The 26,054-nt window shown below is 35.8% G+C and overlaps 2 protein-coding genes across 2 annotated transcripts; both read right to left on the minus strand.

Moving 5' to 3' along the window:
• Window positions 1-3,078: 3,078 nt before the first annotated feature.
• On the minus strand, window positions 3,079-13,975 carry LOC116015942. The gene is made up of 5 exons (XM_031256109.1): window positions 13,814-13,975; window positions 13,592-13,724; window positions 9,179-10,870; window positions 4,063-5,127; window positions 3,079-3,926 (listed from the first exon to the last, which is right to left on the minus strand). The coding sequence occupies exons 1-5, from the start codon at window positions 13,973-13,975 to the stop codon at window positions 3,079-3,081; spliced, it is 3,900 nt and encodes a 1,299-aa protein (XP_031111969.1).
• Window positions 13,976-16,091: 2,116 nt separating this feature from the next.
• LOC116015943 (protein FAR1-RELATED SEQUENCE 5-like) lies at window positions 16,092-16,940 on the minus strand. The gene has a single exon (XM_031256111.1). The coding sequence runs from the start codon at window positions 16,938-16,940 to the stop codon at window positions 16,092-16,094; it is 849 nt and encodes a 282-aa protein (XP_031111971.1).
• Between the last annotated feature and the right edge of the window lie 9,114 nt (window positions 16,941-26,054).

Raw genomic sequence — 26,054 nt, forward strand, 5'->3', positions numbered from 1 at the left:
CTGCGGTCCTATTGGTTATTGATTGGGTGGGTAACCTGGTAGCAAATATCCTGGGTTACTAGGGCTAGTAACTACCTTTGGGGCTTGGAATCCCCGGGGTGTGCGCACTTAGGTTTCTAGTTCCTGTTTCCATTTATATTGTATAGGTGCGAAGGTTCGGTAGTGGAGGTAAGCTCCGTTCCTATCCTCCTATTGGTGATTTGAGTACCTCCATACTTATGTTTTACTTGTTGATTTAAATATAAACTAAGAATTGTTGGATACCTCCACTTGAGCAATATTATGCTATTTTTGTATTCGAGAATGAGACTTGGGTTATCTATGACTATGAATACATGTTGAGAAGGATAAGGAGAAAAGCTATGTTTTGAAATGACTATATGGTTGTGAATTCCTCCTTATATTTATATACATTCAAATCTATTTGGAAAGTGATTATTTGTAGAACTATACCTTTAAATGTTGTTGAGAAGTATTGAGAAATACTATTTTATACTCCGTACTTATTATCTTGAAAGTGAGCAGTGATGTTTTATAAAGGTATTATGTTGTTTTAATCGTATGAAGTATTTCTCTAAGACCTATTACTTATATGAGCTTATTAATACTTTGAGTAGAGTGTGTTTTATTCTTAACTATTTAAGTTATGTGTGGAAAACGATTTTTGAAAAGACTTATATTATGTATCTTTGGTGTGAGTCAAATTCTTTTACTGAATGGTTCCAAAACCTATTTACAAGGTATATCTATTTTCAAAAATATATATGTACTTATTTTACTGAGCGGGGTAGAGCTTACTTAGCATTATATGATAATCCTTTTACTTCTTATTTTCCAAACCTTGACATCACGTTTGGTTCACGGAATGAATTTAGAGGGAATATGAATGTTATTTCATAGGGAATGGAATAGGTAAGGAATAGAACATGAATTGTATTCTATTGTTTGGTTCGCTGAAGGAATAGACTTTAGGAATTGTATTCCAACGTTTGGTTGGTTAAAGGAATAGAAATGGAATGTATGTTTAAAAGACATAAATACCCTTATACAAAAATTATTACTATTATTATTATTATTATTATTATTATTATTATTATTATTATTATTATTATTATTATTATTACATAAGATTTTTATATAATATTATTCTATAGCAATTACAATATTAAAAAATATCTATAAATTATGAAGTAACATAAAAATAAAAATAACTTATGAACCAATATTGGTGGACAGGATCGGTTGGAAATGGTAGGGGCTTGCGTTGGCGCTCATGGGAGGGACTTTGCAACCCAAAGATAACCGGTGGTATGGGTTTTAGGCGTATGCATGAAATGAATAAAGCTCTTTTGGGAAAGCAGGCTTGGCGCCTTGTGACGAAGCCGCAAGATCATTGGACTTGGTACTGGGATCAGAAGGGAGATTACACTGTTAAATCATGCTATAAAAATCTTACAATGGTGGCTACTGATGGTCACAAGTGGTCTAAAATTTGGAGTTTACATGTTCCACCCAAGGTGAAGATCTTATGTTGGCAGTTGGCATCAACATATCTTCCAACTAGAGATGCTTTGAATTCCAAACATGTTGCATGCTCACTATCTTGTCACATGTGCAGGGAGGTGGATGAATCTGCGTTGCATCTGTTTGCTCGTTGTCGTCATGTAGTCCGTGTGTGGCAAGTGTTGGGAGTGCCGACATCCCATAATATTGATAATGTGAGTGAATGGTTTTTTGAATGTGTTAGTAATCTGCATGGTGATACTTTATCTAAATTTGCTATAATCTGTTGGGGGTTGTGGAATAGTAGAAATGATTGTGTTTGGAATGAACATGCTTTTGATCTTAACCTCACAATGACAAGGGCTTTATCTTTTTTAGAGAATTGGAAGACTGCTAATGTTCCTGCTCAACATGTGAATCCATGCATACGTGATGTTCACTGGAATAAGCCTAGCAGTGGTCGATTGAAGCTTAATACTGATGTAGCAATTTCTCAAAGTAGTAATGCAATGGGTCTTGGTTGGGTATTGCGCGATGATGATGGACGTTTTCTAGCAGCCAAGAACGTGAGGATGCCGGGAATTTATATGGTTAAGGAAGCTGAGGCTTTGACCCTTCGGGAAGCTTTAAGCTGGCTAAAGAACACGGGTATGGGTGCGGTGGATGTGGAAATGGATTCCCAGTTAGTTTATCATGCTATCCACGCTTCTTCTTTTAATTCTGCTTTTGGTTATTTGATTGATGATATTAGAGAAATAGCATCCGAGATTAATGATGTTATTTTCTATTTTGTAAAGCGATCTGCGAATTGTGCCGCTCATTCTGTTGCACGGGAGGTCTTTTCTGAGTCAGGTTGCGGGGAATGGTTTGACATTCCTCCTTCTTTTCTTGTAGACATTCTTCTGCGTGATTTAATGAATTAATCCTTTATTCTCAAAAAAAAAATATTCATAAAAATAACCAAAAAAAATTTAAACAGCATTTAATAATATTCAGAAGAAGAAATTATGAAGTCTTTCAGGAAGTTGGTTTGAGATGGGTGTCTCTCCTTATTTCAAGGAGTCTTCCTGCAACAGATATTTAAGAGTCCTAATAGTACTATAAAATATGATGTGATCATCCTCATCAGATTACAAGTTCTACGCACCATCACCAGTACAAATTGCTAAGGTGAAGTTCTGCAAATTAAATATAATCTTTCAAAAACAAATGCTCATTGAACCTGAATGGGTCATCTCCAATTTGTTTGACTGCTGCATCATGGTAGAGCACACGATTCATCACCTCTAAGCTTTCTATCCCAAACATGTGTGCGAGTTTTTTATATAACTCTTCATATGAATCCACGATCGAAAGATCAAGAGTTTGGCTTACATCCTCAAGAGTTGCCTGAGCTGCCCGACTATCTATTTCGCTAAACATTGCTTGGTTTTATTTGCCCACGAACATGGATGGATTATTTACTATGAATATACATAAATTAAACATCATATACATTCACCACATAAACAATATATAAAAAATAATTTTTTATTTATTTATTTGGAGGGGAATACCGAAAGAAATACATTGAGATCAACTGATACAAACATCATGCCAAAGTGGAAACCCAGTAATGTCATCCTCTAGTAAGCCAAGGATGTCAACTGGAGGATCTGTAAATATCTTTAAACCTCCTGGGAGCCCTCTGGACAATTTGGAGAGGAAATCTGCTACTAGATTCTGCTCGCGTGCAATCTGTCTGATCTGCCAACACTCGATGCATCGTAGCTCCCTTCTGCATGCCTCCAGAATATTGTGAGCTGCGATTGATGGTGGCCTATCTGCGTTCATGTAGTCGACGATCTCATTTGAGTCACTTTCAAAGATGACTCGATTACAACCCAGGTGAACAGCCAATTGCACACCCTTGAAAAGTGCCCAGGCTTCTGCTTCAAAGGGTGTGCAGTACCCTATACTGTATGTGTAACCCTGTTTCCAGGCTCCATTTTCATTGCGTATAGCTCCTCCGCAGCTGGCTCTAGATGTGATTCTGTCCACTGCGCCATCTACGTTTACCTTTACATAGCCTTCTTGGGGTTTAGTCCAGGAGAGCATCTGCCAATTTGGTTCTGACCCTTGACTTCCCGGATACTTAGCCTTTGCAAAGGCTCTGTTGACCTCTTCAACCTGGGTTTTAATCCAGGAGAGTTTGTACTGGAGATGTTTGACTGTATTGGTAAAAGTTACTTCGTTCCTCCACCTCCAGATCCACCATGTCGTCACTGCGAACACCGTGGTATTGTTCACTGGGTTCCTTCCATCACCTTTATTCGTGATTCCTTCTTCAAGCCACCTAGAAAATGACAGTGCCTTAGTTTTTTCTGAGAAGCTTGGAAGGACCGCTCTCCATACTCTATCTGCAGCCGGGCACATGTTCCACACTATTAGTGCAGCACCAACATTTGTCGCAGTCTGTCATACCCCGTCTCACTCTATTTTCGTTGGTCATGATTCTGTTGTGTGTTACTAGCCATAGAAAGGTCCGAACTCTGTTAGGAGCTTTAAGTCTCCATATACTGTTCCATTTAGCTGCTTCGATGGAAACACCTTCCCCTGTGGCAATGTTATACACTGTGCGCACCGAGAAATCTCCGGAAGCTTGATCCTTCCAGCCGGTTTCATCATCCATGTTCTGTCCCTCGTGCAGCATACGTGCTGCAAGTCTACTGAGGACTTCTTCAGGGAGCATCTGATTCAACGCCTCCCACTGCCATCCAGTATTTGCGTTCCAGTAGTGTGAGACTGGTCTGTCTAACTCATTCCAAGGAACCAGACTAGTTGCAAGTTGATACAGGGGTCTGTCCTCCAGCCAAGTATCTCGCCAGAAGGCTGTTTTGTTCCCATTTCGCACCAATTTCCTGGTCCCTTGCACTAGGATAGGGACGGCTCTGAGGATACCTTTCCATGCATTTGACATGTTCGTTTTTGGTTTCCACGTAGTGCAGTCGGTTGAGGGTATAGAATACTTTGCTTTGAGCAATTGTACCCAAAGACATTCCTCGTCTTGAATCAATCTCCAGCCTAATTTGGCTAGAAATGCCAGGTTCATTGGTTCCAATTTACGAATGCCCAGACCCCCAAACTCTTTGCTCTTTGTGAGTACTTCCCATTTAACTAGATGACATTTCCTTTCGCCCTCCTTACTTCCCCATAGGAAGTCTCGGGTGATCCTTTCGATGGCTAGGACTACTCCTTTTGGTAGGAGAGTTGTCTGCATTGTGTAATATGGAATTGAAGTTAACACAGACTGCACTAGAGTATACCTTCCGGCAAGTGACAGCGATTTGGATTTCCAGCCTGCTAGCTTAGCTCTTATTCTATCAATAATTCCAGAGAAGGATTCCTTGGAAAGTCTCCCGTGGTGAGAGGGTACTCCAAGATATTTGCCCATATCCGAGACCACTAGCATCCCTAGCGTCTCACTGATTCTCTGCTGTAAATCCGGATTTGTGTTTCTGGAAAAGAACACTGAGGATTTGGGCAAGCTCACCTTCTGACCCGAAGCAGCACAGAAGGCACGTAGACAGTTGTTCACCTCGATAGGTTGTTCCATAGTCGCTTCGCCGAATAGAATCAGATCATCTGCAAAAAATAGATGAGAGATATAAGGACTATTTGTAACACCCCGAAAATTCGTTCAAGCCTTACTACCGATAATTAATTCCTTGGGTAATTTAATTAATTCCAATTGGGCTAATTCTTTCAATTTGATATATATATATATATNATGAAAGAACTAGATATTTCCTCGGTTGTAAAATCTCTTTTATCTTTCAAACGTTACTATTGTTTGCTTCTTGAAAATATCTTGTGCAAGGTGACAACCTTATTTCCTAAGTTGTAACCTTGGTAACCTTTGATTCTAATCTTAACCTACGTTGTCCTTGAATCTTGAACCCTAAACCTTTCATTCTTTTTCCTTGTTGGATCAACGTTTTTCTTAATGAGCATGCCTTCTATAAATGTTTTCCTCTATATACTACCGTACTAGTTTTAACCTTCTGTCCCCAATACGAATTATCCTTATGCAATGGTTCTGAGTTGGATCTTTCAAGAAAATGGAGTTCGCCTAAGCTGTCAAAAGGTTAAAGCAAAGAAGTGTAGCAGCTCGTTCAGTTGGGAAGATTTGGTAAATCAAGTGACCCTAAGATCGTAGCGTCTACATGTGTCATCGGAAAAGTTGAGTTGGTTCACGAAAGAGTGAAAGCTGCCCATGATCAATAGGAGTCGTATGCCGACCAAGTTAGACTAGATGCGTGATGCGTTTCACGTTTGCTGCTGAAGATATATGTACATGATGCGCTTCGTGATATCCACCTGGAAGTCGTAACGTTCGAAGATGCTCTATCTTACGAAGAGAAGCCAACAAGAATTTTGGACGCCCAGTCAAGAGAAGTGCACCGGCAAGCAATGAAGTCCGTGAAGGCGGTGTGATCCAACCACGTGGCCAAAGGAGCGACCTTGGATATGGGGGATGTGATGAGAAATCAGTTCCAAGCAGTTCGGCATGAGGAGGTCACCCAGTTCAGTTGATAGCTTCCGTGCATATGTTAGATCTTTGTTAGGAATCCTTTTTACCTAAGTAAGTAGCCAATTTAGTTCTTGCATGCTAGTTTTGGGTTGGGTAAGTTATAAGTTTAAAATGTTAGAAGTTAGTAAGTTCTTGAGTTTAGTTGCATGTTAGTGTGTTCTTGAGTTTAGGATTAGTTGAGCAATCGTTTTCTTTTCAATATTTCGTTGAATCCCTTGTTCTCTTTGAATCGTTCTGTTTCAAGTTCCCGTTAGCTTCGAGCTTCGGGGACGAAGCTCCTTTTAAGGGGGGTTGAGTGTAACACCCCGAAAATTCGTTCAAGCCTTACTACCGATAATTAATTCCTTGGGTAATTTAATTAATTCCAATTGGGCTAATTCTTTCAATTTGATATATATATATATGTATATTCCTTGAGCCTAATTTAATTATTCTAATCAAGAGCCCAACTAATTGAATTTATTCTTGTAAGGGATTTTATTCAATTTGGATCCTTACAATCTTTGCAATTAAATATTCCTACAAGCCCAATTTCTTGATCATATATTATATAATATATATGTAATGTTCCTAAGACATTTTATGGGCTTCCTTATTCTAATTCTTATAATTAATTGTAAGGGGTGAATTCATTTAGCCCAACTTACTAGTCTTGGACATATATTTAATTCTTGTAAGCCATTATAATATGTACTTAAGCCCATCTCATATTAAAGTCTTACACCCTAAATATTGTATGTATTCTTAGTATATATTTTGATGATCAAAATACCCTAAAAGCTTTCACTCCTCTTCCTCCCTCCCTACACTCTCACGCCATTTTCACCATTCTTGCATCCAAAAATTGATCTCCATTTCCCTACAAGTTTTCAAGTAAAGGTTGCTCTTTTATGCTTGTCTAGGAGTGGGTAAGTGCATCTAGCCTAGAATCTCCTTTGTATTTTGTGGTTTGGTTAGTCTTTTTGCATATTCTTATAAATGTTCTTTTGGGGTTCTTTGGGTAAAAGATGATCATCAAGAAGGTGGGGCTTTGTGAGCTTGCTTGAGGCTTGTTGGATTAGGAAAAAGCTCTTTGAGGTAACCACTATGTCCATCAAAATCTATTTTATTCACTCCTATTCTATATGATGTTCTTGGTGTTGGAAATCCTGAAAATTCTTTGTGATTAGCCTATTTTGTTGGATCTATTTGTTGGATTTCATCTTGATCTTTTGATTAGTGTTGTATGATCATTGATGGTTTGGATTTCCATGTCTTTGGCCTCTAAATTGGATGAAATGTTGGTGTATTGGGTCTGATTTTGCTCTCTGGAAATACCTCTTTCGTGTCTGCTGTTGATGTTCTGGAACTGGGGTTGGAGTTGACCTTGCGGAGGTCCTCGGCGGCACAATGTAACCCGCCGGGGAGTTCCGCAAGGCCAAGGCGGTTGGGTTGGCCGGAGAGTGGTGATCCGTTGAGGCAGTCCGCCTCCTTCCTGCGGAGGAGTGCGGCGGAAGACGGTGTTCCGTCAGCGTGTTCCGCAAGTACTCTGGGAATCTGCTTCCAGAGGCTGTTTCTGTGATGTTGTTGTCTGTTGTTCCTCCTTTGTTTCTGATTATTGTTGGATTGTTTTGTGGAGTATTTTACCATGTCTTTGGAGTATTTATCCATGCCTTTTGTAGGGTATTTATTTCCTTGTCTTGGAGATTTATTCATGTCTTTAGTTCCCCTTTTTGTACTCTTGGTCTATTGATTCTTGATATTCATTTACCTGGGAGTTTGTTTGTGTTCATAGATGAGATGAACACTTTGTTTGGTTGTTTTGGGATGATGTTGGAGTATGAGTATATGATGTTGGTTTGTTGGTATCTTTGGAGTTTGTTGGTGAACTAGTTGTGCGATTATTGTTTGTATTCGGGTTCATTACCCCTGTGATTGGGTTCATTACCCCCGTGATTGGGTCGATGACCCCTGTGATTGGACTTAGGTCCCTGTGATTGGACTACGGTCCCTGTGATTGGGTTCATTACCCCGTGATTGGGTTCATTACCCCCGTGATTGGGTCGATTCACCCCTGTGATTGGACTTCGGTCCCTGTGATTGGGTTTTACCCCTGTGTACCTGGCTTCTGATGTGGGGTTGGGTTCGGTATGATGGTTGGTGTGAGGATTTGGTGGTTGGAGTTGAGGGTTCCTTTCGGTTCTTTGGTTGTGAGTCTTTGTTTATTCGGTTGATATCTCGTTGTTTTCGGTTATGATTGATTGTCCCTTATGATTGTGTTCAGTTGGTATCTTGGTCATGGTCGTTGTTGTCTTATGCTTTCGTCGTTGGACTTTGGTTTCGTTTGAATGAGTTTTGGTTTATGATTTGTTCAGCTTGTTGTTGTTGAGTATCCGTTTTGAACTATTGTACAGTTCGTTGGTGTTTATATTCTATATGGGTGTGTAAACCTATTTACAAGCTTATTATATATCTATATCTCCTTGCGGGTGTGAATGGTGGTTGCTTAGCATTCTTTTGCTAATGGTTCTTTGTGTGTTTTCCAGGTTTGCCTTAAAGTCTTTGCGTGAGCGCGATAGAGATACACCCGTATGAGGAGGCTTAGATAGTGGTTATGTTTTAGATTTATGCGTTGGCCTGTGAGCCATTTGAGATTTCTTTATAAACTCTTGACTAGTGTTTGGATGTTTTGAGACTTGACTTAAGGATTATCGTTTATACAGTTCAGTTTTTATGGTTAGCCTGTGCATCTAGGCCGTGTTATCTTACCTAGATGTGGCATGACGCCCTTAGGTTTTAAATTCGCTTCCGCTATGTTCTGTTGTTGGTTGAGATAGTCAGCTGTTGTGTTGAGTTTTTATCTATCTCAGCTTGTGTAAGGTTGGGGTGTCACACTATTCCTACTGATTCTAATTCTTTTCCATTTATTTTGATCTATAGACTCATGGATAACATGGCTAAGTCTTTCTACACAAAGCACAAATAGTAAAGGGGATAAGGAGTCTCCCTGTCTTAGTCCCCGCTCTGGATTGAACCACTCGGTGCTCTGACCGTTCCATTGTATAGCTAGTCGCGGTGTAGTTACACACTGTAGGATATTCCTTCTCCATTTATGATTGAAACCGATGTCCTTTAGTGTGTCTTCGAGGAAGCTCCATGATAGTCTATCATAAGCCTTTTCCAAGTCCAATTTCACTACCACCCATCCTTTGACTCCCTGCTTGTATTTCATTGAGTTTAGAACCTCCTGATAAACCAGAATATTGTCTAAGACTGATCTTCCAGGGACAAAGCTAGTTTGGTGGTGCCCAATAAGTTTCTTTGCGATGCCTTTTAATCTTGATGTCATTCTCTTTGTCAAGATTTTGTAGGACAGATTGCATAATAGCCCGATGGGGCGGAGCTGCTTGACTGACTTAGGATTCGATACCTTCGGAATAAGGGAGATCAGTGTATCATTACTGCCTGGTGGAAGAATCCCAGACTCAAAGAACTCCTGCACGTACCTCACCACGCAATCACCAATAATACTCCATGATTTCTGGTAGAAACCTGCCGTATAGCCATCCGGACCCGGAGCTTTACATGGTGCCATATCAAATAGCGCTTGTTTTATATCATCCGGGTGGAATGGGGCGTTTACTTCCTCCCATTCTGAATCAGCTAGTCTTGGAAACTTTCTTGGTTGCAGCATGTAGATGTTGGATGATCTCTCCTTCTTGTATAGATTGACGAAGTAGCTTCGCACATGGTTTCTGATTTCTAATTCATCCGTGATCCATGTCTCATTATCAGTCTTAAGCCTACTAATTTTGTTGTAGGAGCTCTTGACGGATGTTGCTATATGGTAGTATTTCGTATTCCGATCTCCTGAGGTGATCCACTGCTCTCTAGAACGTTGAAACCAAATCAGTTCCTCCTGGTAGAGTACCTCCTCCAACTCCAGGCGAAGTCTTCTCTCTAATTTGATTAACTCCGGTCTTGAGTTGTTGGCAATACAATTCTGAATACCGCCGAGCTTGACCAATAAACGTTTCTTTCTTTGGAATACGTTGCCAAAAGTGTTAGTGTTCCAGGTAGTTAGGACGGCTGCCATATTTCTTTTATTTTCTTCTAGGCTCCTCTCCCTCTTCCAATTACTGTGAACAAGCGATATAAACCCGGGCTGCGTGGCCCAGGCCATATTAAATCTGAAAGCTTTCTCCCTATGGACTACCTGAGCCGGCTGGTTGTTAATGAGTAGGGGCGAATGGTCCGACTCTATTCTTGGGAGGTGGATGACCGTTGTATCTGGAAAGCGGAGCTTCCACTCAACATTACTGAGTGCCCGGTCGAGACGTGCTCCTCTGAGAGTAGATGAATTGGTTCCCCGCATCCAAGAGAATTTGGCTCCTGTGTAACCTAGGTCAATTAGCCCTTCTCTAAATAACCACTGATTGAAATCAGAACACCTTGACATGTAGAAGCTCTCTGGATTGCTAACTTCTTCCTGTGAGGTAACGGAATTAAAGCCCCCTGCCATTAGCCAGGGACCCTGAAAGTCTGGGGACAGGCACGTTAGCTCAGCAAACAACCTTCTTCTCAGACTGAGGTTCGGACTTCCATACACGACCGAGAGTCTCCATAGACCAATCCCTTCTTGATGTACCTGCAAGGTAATGAATTGAGGGTGAGTGTTTAAAACCTCTATGGAAATAGAGCTTTTCCAAAGAACCGAAATACCCCCCGAGAAGCCGACTGCTTCAACCCTGACCCATTCCTCATAACCGAAGCTAGAACAAATAGTATTCGCTTGATTCCCAAAAACTTTGGGTTCTAAAAGACAGACCACAGATGGCTTATACACCATCGTTAAATTTTTTAAGGCGCGCTTGAATGACCTCGATGCAGCGCCTTGGCAGTTCCAAACTAAACACAACATAACAAATGGGAAAAGGCGCTAAGAGCGCGAGTGGCTGACTGCCACACCATCCAAAGGAACACCGGGACCATCTGTAACACCCCGTAAATTCGTTCAAGCCTTTCGTTCGATAATTAATTCCTTGGGTAATTTAATTAATTCCAATTGGGCTAATTCTTTCAATTTGATATATATATATATATATATATATATATATATTCCTTGAGCCTAATTTAATTATTCTAATCAAGAGCCCAATTAATTGAATTTATTCTTGTAAGGGATTTTATTTAATTTGGACCCTTACAACCTTTGTAATTAAATAATCCTACAAGCCCACATTCTTGATCATACATTATATATATATATATTGTTTCTAAGACATCTTATGGGCTAACTCTTGTATTTAATTTGTAAGGGGTGAATTCATTAAGCCCAACTTACTAGTCTTGATTATATTTATTTTCCTACACCCATTATATTATAAGTTACTTAAGCCCACATCACTTTAATGTCTTACACCCTAAATATTGTATGTATTCTTAGTATATATTTTGAGGATCAAAATACCCTAAAGGTTTTCACTCCTTCTTCTCCCTACACACTTCATCTTCACGCCATTTTTACTCCTAAAATCCTCCAAAAATTATCTTCATTTCTCCTACAAGTTTTCAAGTCAAGATTGCTCCTTTAAGCTTGTTTAGGATTGGGTAAGTGCATCTAGCCTAGAATCTACCTTGCATTTTATGGTTTTGCTAGTCTTTTTGCATATTCTTATGTATGTTCTTTTGGGGTTCTTTGGGTAAAAGATGATCAACAAGGTGGTGGGGCTTTGTGAGCTAGCTTGAGGCTTGTTTAGATTGGAGAAAGCTCTTTGAGGTAACCACTATGTCCATCAAAACTATTTTTATTCACTCCTAATCTATATGATGTTCTTGGTGTTGGAAATCCTGAAAATTCCTTGTGATTAGCCTATTTTGTTGAATCTATTTGTTGGATTTCATCTTGATCTTTTGCCTAGTGTTGTATGATCATTGATGGTTTGGATTTCCATGTTTTTGGCCTCTAATTTGGATGAAATGTTGATGTATTTGGTCTGATTTTACCCTCTGGAAACAATTTCTTCGTGTCTGCTTTGCATTCTGGAACTGGGAGTTGAAGTTGACCTTGCGGAGGTCCTCGGCGGTACAATGTAACCCGCCGGGGAGTTCCGCAAGGCCAAGACGGTTGGGTTGAACGGGAGATGGTGTTCCGTTGAGGAGGACCGCCTCCTTCTTGCGGAGGAGTGCGGCGGAGGGCTGAGATCCGTTGATGTGTTCCGCAAGGTCTCTGGGAATCTGCTTCCAGAGACTGTTTTGTGATGTTGTTGTCTGTTGTTTCTCCTTTGTTTCTGATCATGGTTGGATTGTTTTGTGGAGTATTTTGCCATGTCCTTGGAGTATTCATCCATGCCTTTCGTTGGGTATTTATTACCTTGTCTTGGAGATTATTCATGTCTTTAGTTCCCTTTTGGTACTCTTGGTATATTGATTCTTGATATTCATATTACCTGGGAGTTTGTTTGTGTTCATAGATGAGATGAACACTTTGTTTGGTTGTTTTGGGCTGAGGTTGGAGTATGAGTATGTGATGTTGGTTTGTTGGTATCATTGGAGTTTGTTGGGTGAGCTATATGTGCTACTATTGTTTGTATTCGGGTTCATTACCCCTGTGATTGGGTTCATTACCCCCGTGATTGGGTCGATGACCCCTGTGATTGGACTTAGGTCCCTGTGACTGGACTACGGTCCCTGTGATTGGGCTCATTACCCCGTGATTGGGTTCATTACCCCCGTGATTGGGTCGATTCACCCCTGTGATTGGACTTCGGTCCCCGTGATTGGGTTTTTACCCCTGTGTATTCGGCTTTTGTTTGGGGTCGGGTTCGATACGATGATTGGTGTGAGGTTTGGTGGTTGGTGTTGGGTTTTCCTTTCGGTTCTTTGGTTATGAGTCCTTGTTTATTCTGTTGATATCTCGTTGTTCTCAATTATGATTGATTGTTCCTTATGATTGTGTTCAGTTGGTATCTCGTTTGTGGATTCGTTTGGATGAGTCTTGGTTCGTGATTCGTTCAGTTTATCATTGTTGAGTATCCGATTTGAACTATTGAACAGTTTGTTGGTGTTTATATTCTATATGGGTGTGTAAACCTATTTACAAACTTATATGTATATCTATACTTCCTTGCGGGTGTGAATGGTGGTTACTTAGCAGTCTTTTGCTAATGGTTCTTTGTGTGTTTTCCAGGTTTGCCTTAAAGTCTTTGCGTGAGCGCGATAGAGATACACCCGTATGAGGAGGCTTAGATAGTGGTTATGTTTTTAGATTTATGCTTTGGCCTGTGAGCCATTTGAGACTTTATAAACTCTTGACTAGTGTTTGGATGTTTTGAGACTTGACTTGAAGATTATCGTTTATACAGTTCAGCTTTTATGGTTAGCCTGTGCATCTAGGCTGTGTTATCTTACCTAGATGTGGCATGACGCCCCTTAGGTTTTAAATTCGCTTCCGCTATGTTCTGTTTGGTTGAGTTAGGCAGCTGTTGTGTTGAGATTTTATCTATCTCAGCCTGTGTGAGGTTGGGGGTGTCACACCATCGCCCTCCATCATTGCAATATCCTCATCAAGAATTCTTTCACCATCTAAGATCTCAGCATCAGGGGGATCTTCTTTTGGCGAATGCTCAAAATCAGCCGCGGAAGGTGGCTCTTTTGGATCATATGCATGCTGCACCACCGTGGTTGTAATGTTTCTGCCAAGGTTTGACCCTCGAACGACGGTGTGTTCTGATTCTGCCGCGGCATGGTTAGGAACACCTCCCCTGGCCTGCCTCCTCGGTTCCCTCCGCGATTCGTTGACTGGTGTCCACCTCGGTTCCAAGATTGTCGACCTCCCTGATAAACACCCTGATACCCACCATGGGTATTGGTTACATAACCTCCCCGGTTGGCAGCCTGGGTACCACCCCTATATTCCATCTGTTATCCGGCATAGTTGTACCCCTGGTACCTATCGTAGTTGATAAATTGGACTTGTCGGCCAGGCTCCACTCCTCTGCTTCTGCGATGAGAGCCAGAATTGCCATGTGCTGGACTTCTTTGAATATCTTTACCATTCGTTTTGATCCTAGGCAGTGTTTCTTCAGGGTGATGCATGGCTTCATTCCTAGGCATATTCTCCTCACTCATATCCAGATTGGTGTCGTCCAAACCTTCGAGTGTAGCAAACCGTGACTGAGTGCCCAGACCCTCAAATTCAGACGCAAGGCCAACCGATGTATTCTGTCTCTTGTCTGAAGGGGGGCCATACGCTTGTTGATTCGATCCCCTAACTCGGTTTCTTCTATCCTTGCATGAGACGAGCATCCAAGTCCCGTATTTCTCAGGGCCATTGTGAGGAGCTGAACTTGTGCTTCCCGCAGCAGGGTTACTTGAGTGTCGATTGCCTCTCGGTGCTTCATCTTGCACCTCTTTCCCGCACTGTTCTTGACGATGTCCGTACTTCCCACACTTGAAACAAACCAGATGGATCCCCTCATACTCTATTGGCCATTCCTCGAAATTCAATACAAACTTTGACAGCAGAGGTTTTGTGATATCCAATTCAACACAAACTCTCGCAAATTTACCTATAGTTGTAAGGCTGGTTGTATCATCAATCTTTACAGGACGACCAATCGACAACCCAATTTTCATCAAGAAATCTTCTTCAAAGTACTCTATTGGCAGCTTGGGGAATCTCACCCACACCAATAGTTTCTCGATTCTGTTCTTCCTAGGGCAAAAGTTCGGCTCCCATTCTTGAACCATAAGATAGTGGTCCATAATCATCCATGGCCCTTCGAACTTAGCGAACTCGTAATCTTTCAATGTCTCAAACTTCGCAATGTAATAGTCGTCGCTAATTGCAATTAGGTTGAAACCCCCTTCCGGCTTCCACATCCGTTGAAGCCTCTGACGGAGATAGGTGTAGCTAACTGATCTGCCCAAGACCCTAACAATGAGAGAACGGCGCCACGGCCGCCTGAGTCTCTCCTTCTCCTCTTTGGTCACCTGGATAACAGGGAACTCCGATTTGAAGTTGGCATATTCCATGGCGTCATCATCCGAGACGGCTTCCTCATCTGGGAATTGGTTCTCCTTCCGTCCCCACGCTGTATGGGGTGTCACCGCAGGGGTCTCCGCAGGAGTTCTCCAATGGCTCGAATCTGGTGTCATAGCCTCCGCTACTTTGGGCGTTTCTTGCATCTGAACTTCCTGTGGAATTCTCGGAGAGGGCGTCGGGTACTCTCGGCTTCTTTTCGACTTCTTGGTGCTTCGCTCTAGTAAATCTTGGTCCTCCGGCGACCGATGGGTCACCGCTGCCGGTGAGGCCGACTCAGAGAGAGTTTTAGAGACGAATTCCATATAAAAAATAAATTTGATCTAATTCAGAGTGTTGTGATCTAAACATATTTTAAGTTTAATTAAGGGTAAAGTAGTAAATAAGAAAATTTGCCTATTCCTGAGAACTCAGGAATAGGTTAATACCAAGGGGGGGGTCTGGTAATAGCTATTACCCTTGCAAGGGTAATAGCTCATTCCCAGGAATAATGTTCCTGGGAATAAAAAACATTACCAAACAAAGGAATATGCGTAACAGGACACACCAGTACTTGTATTAAAATGCACCAATGCACAGATTAAAAGTATTAACATATGTATCAAAACACACCACCCTATGAATTAACACAAATCATATACAGTAATACAATGATCAATTTCAATTATTTAAAGGACATGTCCTACTGTTATGGCCATATTCATCACAAGTGTGGCATCTCCTTGATTGCTTTGCACACTTCCTTGCAACTCTCTCCCTTACACTCTTCAATCGCTTACCACTACCCTTGTCTCTCTCCCTTACACTCTTCAATCGCTTACCACTACCCTTGTTCTTAGCTTTGACACTCTTCAATCGCTTACCACTACCCTTGTTCTTAGCTTTGACAGGGTCGTGCCGCTTACCACTACCCTTGTTCTTAGCTTTGACAGGGTCGTGCACTTCCACTGAAGAGGCCTTGGACATAGACCCACAAAACGAATTAATCACACTTTACTTGCTACCAACAACCACGCTACTGCCATTATCACTCCCATCTTGAAGAAATAATTTCCTTTGATCATTAATAACGCTTCGTATTTGTGACAAATGATCAATCATACCATCAGCTAACCCCACACAAGCATAAATATCAGACCACATAAGATTAGTAAGCAGCCTAACGTTCTCCACTTTCGCAGATTGATCAACAACTATACCATCAATATCAAATATTGGGTGCAAACATGCACCCTTTGTCCACCGATGCACCAAACACCTAGAAGGAATACTCTCAAGACCACGATCTTTAAAAACAAAAAAGATATGCTTACACAACAAACCCATCTTCTCAAACATCTTGCAATAACACCTTGCACAATTATCATCCAAAACTAAATTGACAGCCCATGCTCGATGGTCACCATCTTTTATCACGTAAGACACGCAACCATCAGAATCACTCAAAGATACCACTTGACAAGAAAAACAAGCTGCACAAATCTCCTCTTGAACATCATAAAACACAGAAATTGTGTAAACACCCATGACATGCCGCTCCAACGCCAATGGTGTCTTTAACACGGGAAAACAAGCTTCACAATCAGCATTTAGTTTTGCTTGGGCATGCTGCTGTGCACCAATATCACTATCAAAATGCACCAAAAATTCAACAAAGCTAGAATGTCCATTAGAGAAGCTACCAAAGAAACTATTTTGAGACTCCGATCTAGATGTGGTCCTAACCAAACCCGCCATAAACTCATCATGAAAGTATGGAGATGCCAAAAATGTACGGGACTCAAACAAATAACGAAACCAACCATTATCACCCAACCCATATTCTCCATAATCTGATTCCATCGCAGCTCAAAGGCCTCGGGATCAATTGAATTATCCCCAACGATGCAATTCAACTTCCTCCTAAACACCTCGTCTTTAGACAAAACCGGTCCAACCTTCTCTCCCACCTTGCACATTATATGCCACATACAAAATATGTGTTTTGACGCACCAAATACTCGAGCAACGGCAACCTTCACAGCTGGATCTTGATCTGTAACAACACAAATAGGATCATGACCCATAATTTTCTTAAAATTCTCCAAAAGCCACACGTATGAGTCTATGTCTTCCTTCGTAAGCAGTGTGACACCCGAAAATTTCTGCTCCCAATTCTATACTTATTTGAATTTCCAAGTTACTCCTATTATTCCTCAATATTCATTTAGTCCTTCAACCATATTCATTGAACCTACTCTTATGTTCACTTGAGATTTTTTGTTCCAAATATTATCCAATTGAATTCTTAAAGCTATCCTTATTTCTTTCCTAAGGTTCATTCATTCCTTGAATCATGTTCATTGACCCTTATTTCTATGTTCATGTTCATTGGAGTCTTGAGTCATATTCTTTTGGACCAATAATTCCTTGAACCATATAATATCTATATATATATATTAAAACAGAAGTACTAGCTTTCCCGCTCATTTTAGTCCAAAAATTTTGAAATCGGTCAACATAATATTATATAATAATTACTTATCAGAAATTCTAGCCTTCCTTATCATTCCTTATTTATGGCTAAAATTGACAAAATATTCAAAATATGATTCCATTCCTTATTCTACACGGAAATTAATTTGAAATATTTTAGTCAATTCCATTCCTGTATGGATTCCTTATTTATGTACATATGTTAACAAAATAGTCACACGGAAATAATAATTATTAAACAAAATTATAGTTATTATACCATGCAATTCAATTATTGTTCAAAATATTTTAATCTTGCGTATTATATATATATATATATATTACTATATGATGTATATTATAGTATTCAAAAAAATTACTATATTATGTAATTGTACGTAATTAGATTCCTCTCATGATAATATTCAAAAAAATAAAAATTCCAACAATCAAATTACTATATGATGTATGTTATTATAGTATTAAAAAATATTACTATATTATGATATTGTATGTAATTAAATTCCTCTCATGATAATATTAAAAAAAATGAAAATTTCAACAATCAAATTACTATATGATGTATATTATAGTATTTAAAAAAATATTATTATCTTATGTTAATGTACGTAATTAAAATCCTCTCATGATAATATTAAAAAAATGAAAATTTCAACAATCAAATTACTATATGGTGTATATCATAGTGTTAAAAAAATTACAATATTACGTTAATGTACGTAATTAAATTCCTCTCATGATAATATTCAAGCAAAATAAAAATTACAACAATCAAATTACAATATGATGTATATTATAGTATTAAAAAATATTACTATATTATGATATTGTATGTAATTAAATTCCTCTCATGATAATATTAAAAAAAATGAAAATTTCAACAATCAAATTACTATATGATGTATATTATAGTATTTAAAAAAATATTATTATATTATGTTAATGTACGTAATTAAATTCCTCTCATTATAATATTCAAAAAAAAAATTCAAACAATCAAATTACTATATGATATATATTATAGTATTAAAAAAATATTACTATATTATGTTAATGTACGTAATTAAATTCCTCTCATGATAATATTAAAAAAAATGAAAATTTCAACAATCAAATTACTATATGATGTATATTATAGTATTAAAAAATATTACTATATTATGTTAATGTACGTAATTAAATGCCTCTCATGATAATATTAAAAAAAATGAAAATTTCAACAATCAAATTACTATATGATATATATTATAGTATTAAAAAAATATTACTATATTATGTTAATGTACGTAATTAAATTCCTCTCATGATAATATTCAAAAACAATAAGAATACAACAATCAAATTACTATATGGTGTATATTATAGTGTTAAAAAAATTACAATATTACGTTAATGTACGTAATTAAATTCCTCTCATGATAATATTCAAGGTTAATGTACGTAATTAAATTCCTCTCATGATAATATTCAAGCTTAATGTACGTAATTAAATTCCTCTCATGATAATATTCAAGCAAAATGTACGTAATTAAATTCCTCTCATGATAATATTCAAGCAAAATAAAAATTACAACAATCAAATTACAATATGATGTATATTATAGTATTAAAAAATATTACTATATTATGTTAATGTACGTAATTAAATTCCTCTCATGATAATATTCAAAAAAATAAAAATTCCAACAATCAAATTACTATATGATGTATATTATAGTATTCCAAAATAGATATGTCAAATTTAATTTATTCTAATAAGATAAAATTGAAATCTTCTCTTTAATTTAATATTTTTGTATTATAGATATTTTTAATTTTATTTGTTTTTTCTTTTGAATTTTAGTTAAAATTATTAAAATTAAAATAATTTAATTTGATTCGAATATATATATATATATATATATATATTGAATCATTGTTGCATGTCAAAAGTTCACCCAAATAAAAAAATTGTTGCATGTCAATTTGTTTACTTCATCTAACTTTTAAAACTAACTACAATATTATTACTACTATATATAAATTTCTTCCTACATAAATGATGTTGGTTTTCAAAGTTTAAAAATGTGAAAGGTATAATATATCATTATTATGATTTTAGCTCTCTACTAATAACAAATATAAGTATTATTGCATTAATTTAAAAGTTTTATAGTTCAAATGCTGTGAACAAATTTTATAAAATACCATAAATTATAAAAATTTACAAATCTAAAATAATAGTTATTATTTAAATATTATGAGCTCAAAACAAATTAATTTACGTTAATAACATAACTGAAGAAAAACTAACATAAAAATGAACTAATTGAACTAACTTACATTTGCGGAGTTTGAAAAAAATATAATGTAATTGGGTAAATCTTTCACATTTAAATATAATTTTATTAAATTTATTGGATTTCACATATTTAAGAATGATGCATCATCTCGAGATCTATCAATTTAAAACGAAGAAGAATAAGAGATTTATTTTTTTGAATACAAGGCTCAATCTCATGACCTCCCATACTGGAGAATCACTACATGTCATCTGAGCACAAGATGCATGACAAGAACAATAGGTATAGAACTAAACGAAAAAGAGATAATAGAACTAAAAGAAATAAACTTTCAAATAAATTAGTTAAAAACATATCATAGATCTACAAATCTTGAACCACAAAGTCTATTGTGAACCTATTATTTAAATAATGATCTAGAGATGTTTTGATTGTGCTACATTTACGGGTTGAAAAATATTTAGAAACAAAATTAAATGGTTTCTAGACATCTATTACTATTTATGATAACAAACAAAAGCTTAAGGAAAAAATTTGTGTGTGACTGTCTCATGGTCTCAATCCGTGAGACGGGTTTGATCTTTAACTAACAAGGTCAAAGATCTGACCTATTAATCAAAGATCTGACCCGTTTAACGGATTAAGACCCATGAGACGATCTGACACAAGTGTTACTCAAAGTTTAAAATATCATCAAAGTAGATTTTGATACAAAACTCATATATCAATGTAAAATTTTAAAATAAGAATGGTTTTTCATGCAAGGAAAAAAATTATATAATATTTATCAATATCTATATAATAAAAAATTATAAATTTCTCTTTTTTATCAATTTTTGTAGACATATTATATTTATAGTATTTTGTACAATATAAAAATATATATATACATTTTTTTATAGAATTGTGATTATTGCCATAATTATACACGTTAATTACTACAATGAATATTTATTTAAAAATTATTTTAAAATATGTCTAAACTCATATTCTTAATTAAAAATTTAAAAATATTTAAAAATTTGTCTAAATATATAACATAGTTAGGGACTACATTAATCTATATAGATTTAAAAATTAAATTCTTTTAATTTGTAAATGTAATTTTATTAATTATAATTAATAANAAATTTACAACAATCAAATTACTATATGATGTATATTATAGTATTCCAAAATAGATATGTCAAATTTAATTTATTCTAATAAGATAAAATTGAAATCTTCTCTTTAATTTAATATTTTTGTATTATAGATATTTTTAATTTTATTTGTTTTTTCTTTTGAATTTTAGTTAAAATTATTAAAATTAAAATAATTTAATTTGATTCGAATATATATATATATATATATATATATTGAATCATTGTTGCATGTCAAAAGTTCACCCAAATAAAAAAATTGTTGCATGTCAATTTGTTTACTTCATCTAACTTTTAAAACTAACTACAATATTATTACTACTATATATAAATTTCTTCCTACATAAATGATGTTGGTTTTCAAAGTTTAAAAATGTGAAAGGTATAATATATCATTATTATGATTTTAGCTCTCTACTAATAACAAATATAAGTATTATTGCATTAATTTAAAAGTTTTATAGTTCAAATGCTGTGAACAAATTTTATAAAATACCATAAATTATAAAAATTTACAAATCTAAAATAATAGTTATTATTTAAATATTATGAGCTCAAAACAAATTAATTTACGTTAATAACATAACTGAAGAAAAACTAACATAAAAATGAACTAATTGAACTAACTTACATTTGCGGAGTTTGAAAAAAATATAATGTAATTGGGTAAATCTTTCACATTTAAATATAATTTTATTAAATTTATTGGATTTCACATATTTAAGAATGATGCATCATCTCGAGATCTATCAATTTAAAACGAAGAAGAATAAGAGATTTATTTTTTTGAATACAAGGCTCAATCTCATGACCTCCCATACTGGAGAATCACTACATGTCATCTGAGCACAAGATGCATGACAAGAACAATAGGTATAGAACTAAACGAAAAAGAGATAATAGAACTAAAAGAAATAAACTTTCAAATAAATTAGTTAAAAACATATCATAGATCTACAAATCTTGAACCACAAAGTCTATTGTGAACCTATTATTTAAATAATGATCTAGAGATGTTTTGATTGTGCTACATTTACGGGTTGAAAAATATTTAGAAACAAAATTAAATGGTTTCTAGACATCTATTACTATTTATGATAACAAACAAAAGCTTAAGGAAAAAATTTGTGTGTGACTGTCTCATGGTCTCAATCCGTGAGACGGGTTTGATCTTTAACTAACAAGGTCAAAGATCTGACCTATTAATCAAAGATCTGACCCGTTTAACGGATTAAGACCCATGAGACGATCTGACACAAGTGTTACTCAAAGTTTAAAATATCATCAAAGTAGATTTTGATACAAAACTCATATATCAATGTAAAATTTTAAAATAAGAATGGTTTTTCATGCAAGGAAAAAAATTATATAATATTTATCAATATCTATATAATAAAAAATTATAAATTTCTCTTTTTTATCAATTTTTGTAGACATATTATATTTATAGTATTTTGTACAATATAAAAATATATATATACATTTTTTTATAGAATTGTGATTATTGCCATAATTATACACGTTAATTACTACAATGAATATTTATTTAAAAATTATTTTAAAATATGTCTAAACTCATATTCTTAATTAAAAATTTAAAAATATTTAAAAATTTGTCTAAATATATAACATAGTTAGGGACTACATTAATCTATATAGATTTAAAAATTAAATTCTTTTAATTTGTAAATGTAATTTTATTAATTATAATTAATAAAATATAAAATATAGTTAAAAATAAAATTATAAAATTAACAAAATGTGTATTCATAAATATTTAAATTTATAAAAATACATACATACATACATATACTTATGCATTATATTAATCATACAAAATAAAAATTCTATTTGTCAGTTTATAAATTTAATTATTTTAATTATAATATATCAATATAAATTATAATTACAGAAATTATATTATAGAATTTACATATATACATATTAATAAATATTATTTGTATATACACTGTATTACACAATCACATATACAAAATTTAAATTTTACATTTTTTTAATTTCTAAGTATAATTTCTTAGTTATTATTCATATTGTTAGAATTATAATATATATGAAATAAGATTAGGAATAATTCAATTTAATAATGTAAATTTTTCTCTATAAATTTATATAAATATGTATATGATTAGAGATTATATTAATCATACAAAATTTTAATTTTGTATGTTATGATAATAGATACTTGACCAAATATACGAAAATTCAACTATATTATTATATTGTACATTATAATATATTTGTATTTTTAAATTTTATTATTTAAATTTATAATAACAAAATTTTTTCCGTGCAGCGCATGGGTAAAACACTAGTTTTATTATATTATATTATGTCATATTTTATAGCATATATATATGTTAGATATGTAAGTATATACGTTGTTGGTACAAAAATAATGATCAATTTTATGTACTAATGTTAGTTGACATATGTTGATAAATGAAAAGAAGAAATATGGGTGTGATGTGATTAAGAAAAGGAAATATAAAATGTAAAGCATGCAAATGGGATTATGTGATGAAAATGAGATTATAATTATGTGGCATGTGTGTACGTATGAAAAGTGGGTAAATGGAGAACAAAAATGAAATATGCATGCATGTACGTGGCAAGGGAAGGAAAACAAAGTAAAAGGGAATGAATGAATTGGATTATGAATGGCAAATCAAGAAATGGCGCATGAGAAGGAAACGTGGCAACATTTGCAAAGAAGACATATGTGATCGTGTGCAAAAATGGTACATCATGGTGAAATGCGTGCGCAACTCAAGGAGAAAAGAAATTATCTTCAATGCTATAAATAAGCTCATTCATTATGAAGACAATCGAAGTTTCATAGATATAAATACATATATATAAATAGCCAGGAAGGTGTTGCGAGGAAACTTCAATACAGGAAAAGATTGGGGTACTATCCGGAGAAATCAGCTCCAAGTTATATCAGTACAAGCAGTGTTAAAATCTAGGTTGGTTACAGTTTGTTTAATTGGTAGAATTAGTTCAAATTGTACGTGTAACTTTTTCATAAAGTTGTTTTATAAGGTTAATGTTTAAATAGGTGGTAGACCTAGTTTTGTAATTCGTTGAACCTTGTAATTGTAAAAACCAGTGGGTTGAGCTTTAGTGAAAAAGTTTTGGGCGTGGCCCCGCAGATTAGGAGGTGTTCTCCAACCACGTTATCAAATTCAGCTGTGTACTTATTTTGGCGCTTTCTTTATTGCTTAATATTTTGGTACATATCTGCATTACATAATTTCAATTGGTATCAGAGCAGTGTTGCTTAATTTGCTAGCGAGATCCTAGGGATACTCGAGTGTGTTTTGCAGAATGGAAGAAGGTGCCTCAATTTCACGACCACCATTATTGAAAGGAGTAAGCAACTATGCTTATTGGAAGGCTAGGATGAAAGCATTTATAAAATCATTGGATGAAGAATGTTGGGATGCCGTTGAAAATGCTTGGACTCCACCTGTTATGACGGTCAAGAACGAAGAAAGAAAAAAACCCCTTAGCCAATGGACAACTGACGAAAAGAAACGATCATCAGCCAACAATAGGGCTATGAATGTTATTCATAGTGCACTTGGACCAGATCAATTTGTATTGATCTCAGCCACAAATATTGCAAAAACTGCTTGGGACGCACTTATGAATCATTACGAAGGTACAGGACCAGTCAGAGTCTCAAAACTACAATTGCTCATGACCAAGTATGAAAGTCTAAGAATGGAAGAAACCGAGTCAGTATCTGAGTTCAGTGCAAGGGTTAAAAACCTGGTGAACAACGCACAAAACTTGGGTGAACCATTTGAGGAAGAAAAAGTGGTTCGGAAAGTTCTGAGGTCCTTACCCCCGAGGTTCAAGATGCAAGCTGTTGCTATAAAGCAATCAACAGATCTAAAAACTCTAACTTTAGATGCTTTAATGAGAAATTTGCAAACTTTTGAGTTGGAAATGGAGGAAGAAGATAGGTACCTGAACAAGGACAACAAAGGAGTTGCATTCGGCGCTACGGCACCTGCAAGAGCTGACTCCGATACAGAAATGAAAAACGTTATGGCCATGATGTCTAAGAAATTTGGCAAAATGCTTAAGAAAGCTAAGGGACAAGGAAGGCTGAAAACAAATAGCAAAGGATGTGGAACTGGAAATATCCAAAACCCAAAAGGTCAAAATCAAGATTTCAAGCTCAAAGGCATTCAATGCTATGAATGTGGAGGTTATGGACACATTGCAGCGGACTGTGGAAACAACAAATATAAGAAATCGTACACACTTACCTGGAGTGATTCTGAAGATTCTGACAATGGTGAACAAGCAGAACAACAGACAGGAAATTTTGTTGCATTCCATGGCAGCATGTACCACCCTGATGATGTGGAAGAACGTGAAAACTACGAAAAGTTCTTCAAAATTACAGAAGAAGTTGTGGAAGATAGTGAGGTAATGATGGACTCAAATCATATGCAACCTACCACAATAGGAGCACATGAGGTAACTAAAGAGATACAAATTAATGACGACGATGTTGACCCTACACATGAGGCAAACGAAGAGATACAGACTGACGATGAGGATGTTGACCTCGTAGAAGCTTATGAAGATCTGTACAATAACTGGTGTAAGGTAAGTAAGCTGAACCTTATGTTAATTAAGAATGTTGAGTCTCTAGAGTTGGAAAATTCAGCCCTAAAAACCTCAGTAGAAGAACTTAAGATTGATTTAGTTACGAAGGTTTCAAATGAACAATACCTGCAAAAGGAAAATTCAGCCCTAAAAACCTCAGTAGAAGAACTTAAGACTGATTTAGATACGAAGGTTTCAAATGAACAATATCTACAAATGGAATTGGAAAATTTCAAAAAGCGTGTGAGAATGTTGAACACAGGCACCAATAGTCTAAATGAAATCCTTCAGTCAGGAGTGTATAAACATAACAAAGCAGGTCTAGGATTCATAGGCAGGCAAGGAAATCAGAAAAAATCATGGGTGCCAGAAAAGAGATCAAGGAGAAACACTGAAGGCAAAAGGTATGT

This window comes from Ipomoea triloba, chromosome 4 (genome assembly GCF_003576645.1).
Source record: "Ipomoea triloba cultivar NCNSP0323 chromosome 4, ASM357664v1".
Taxonomy (NCBI): Eukaryota; Viridiplantae; Streptophyta; class Magnoliopsida; order Solanales; family Convolvulaceae; genus Ipomoea; species Ipomoea triloba.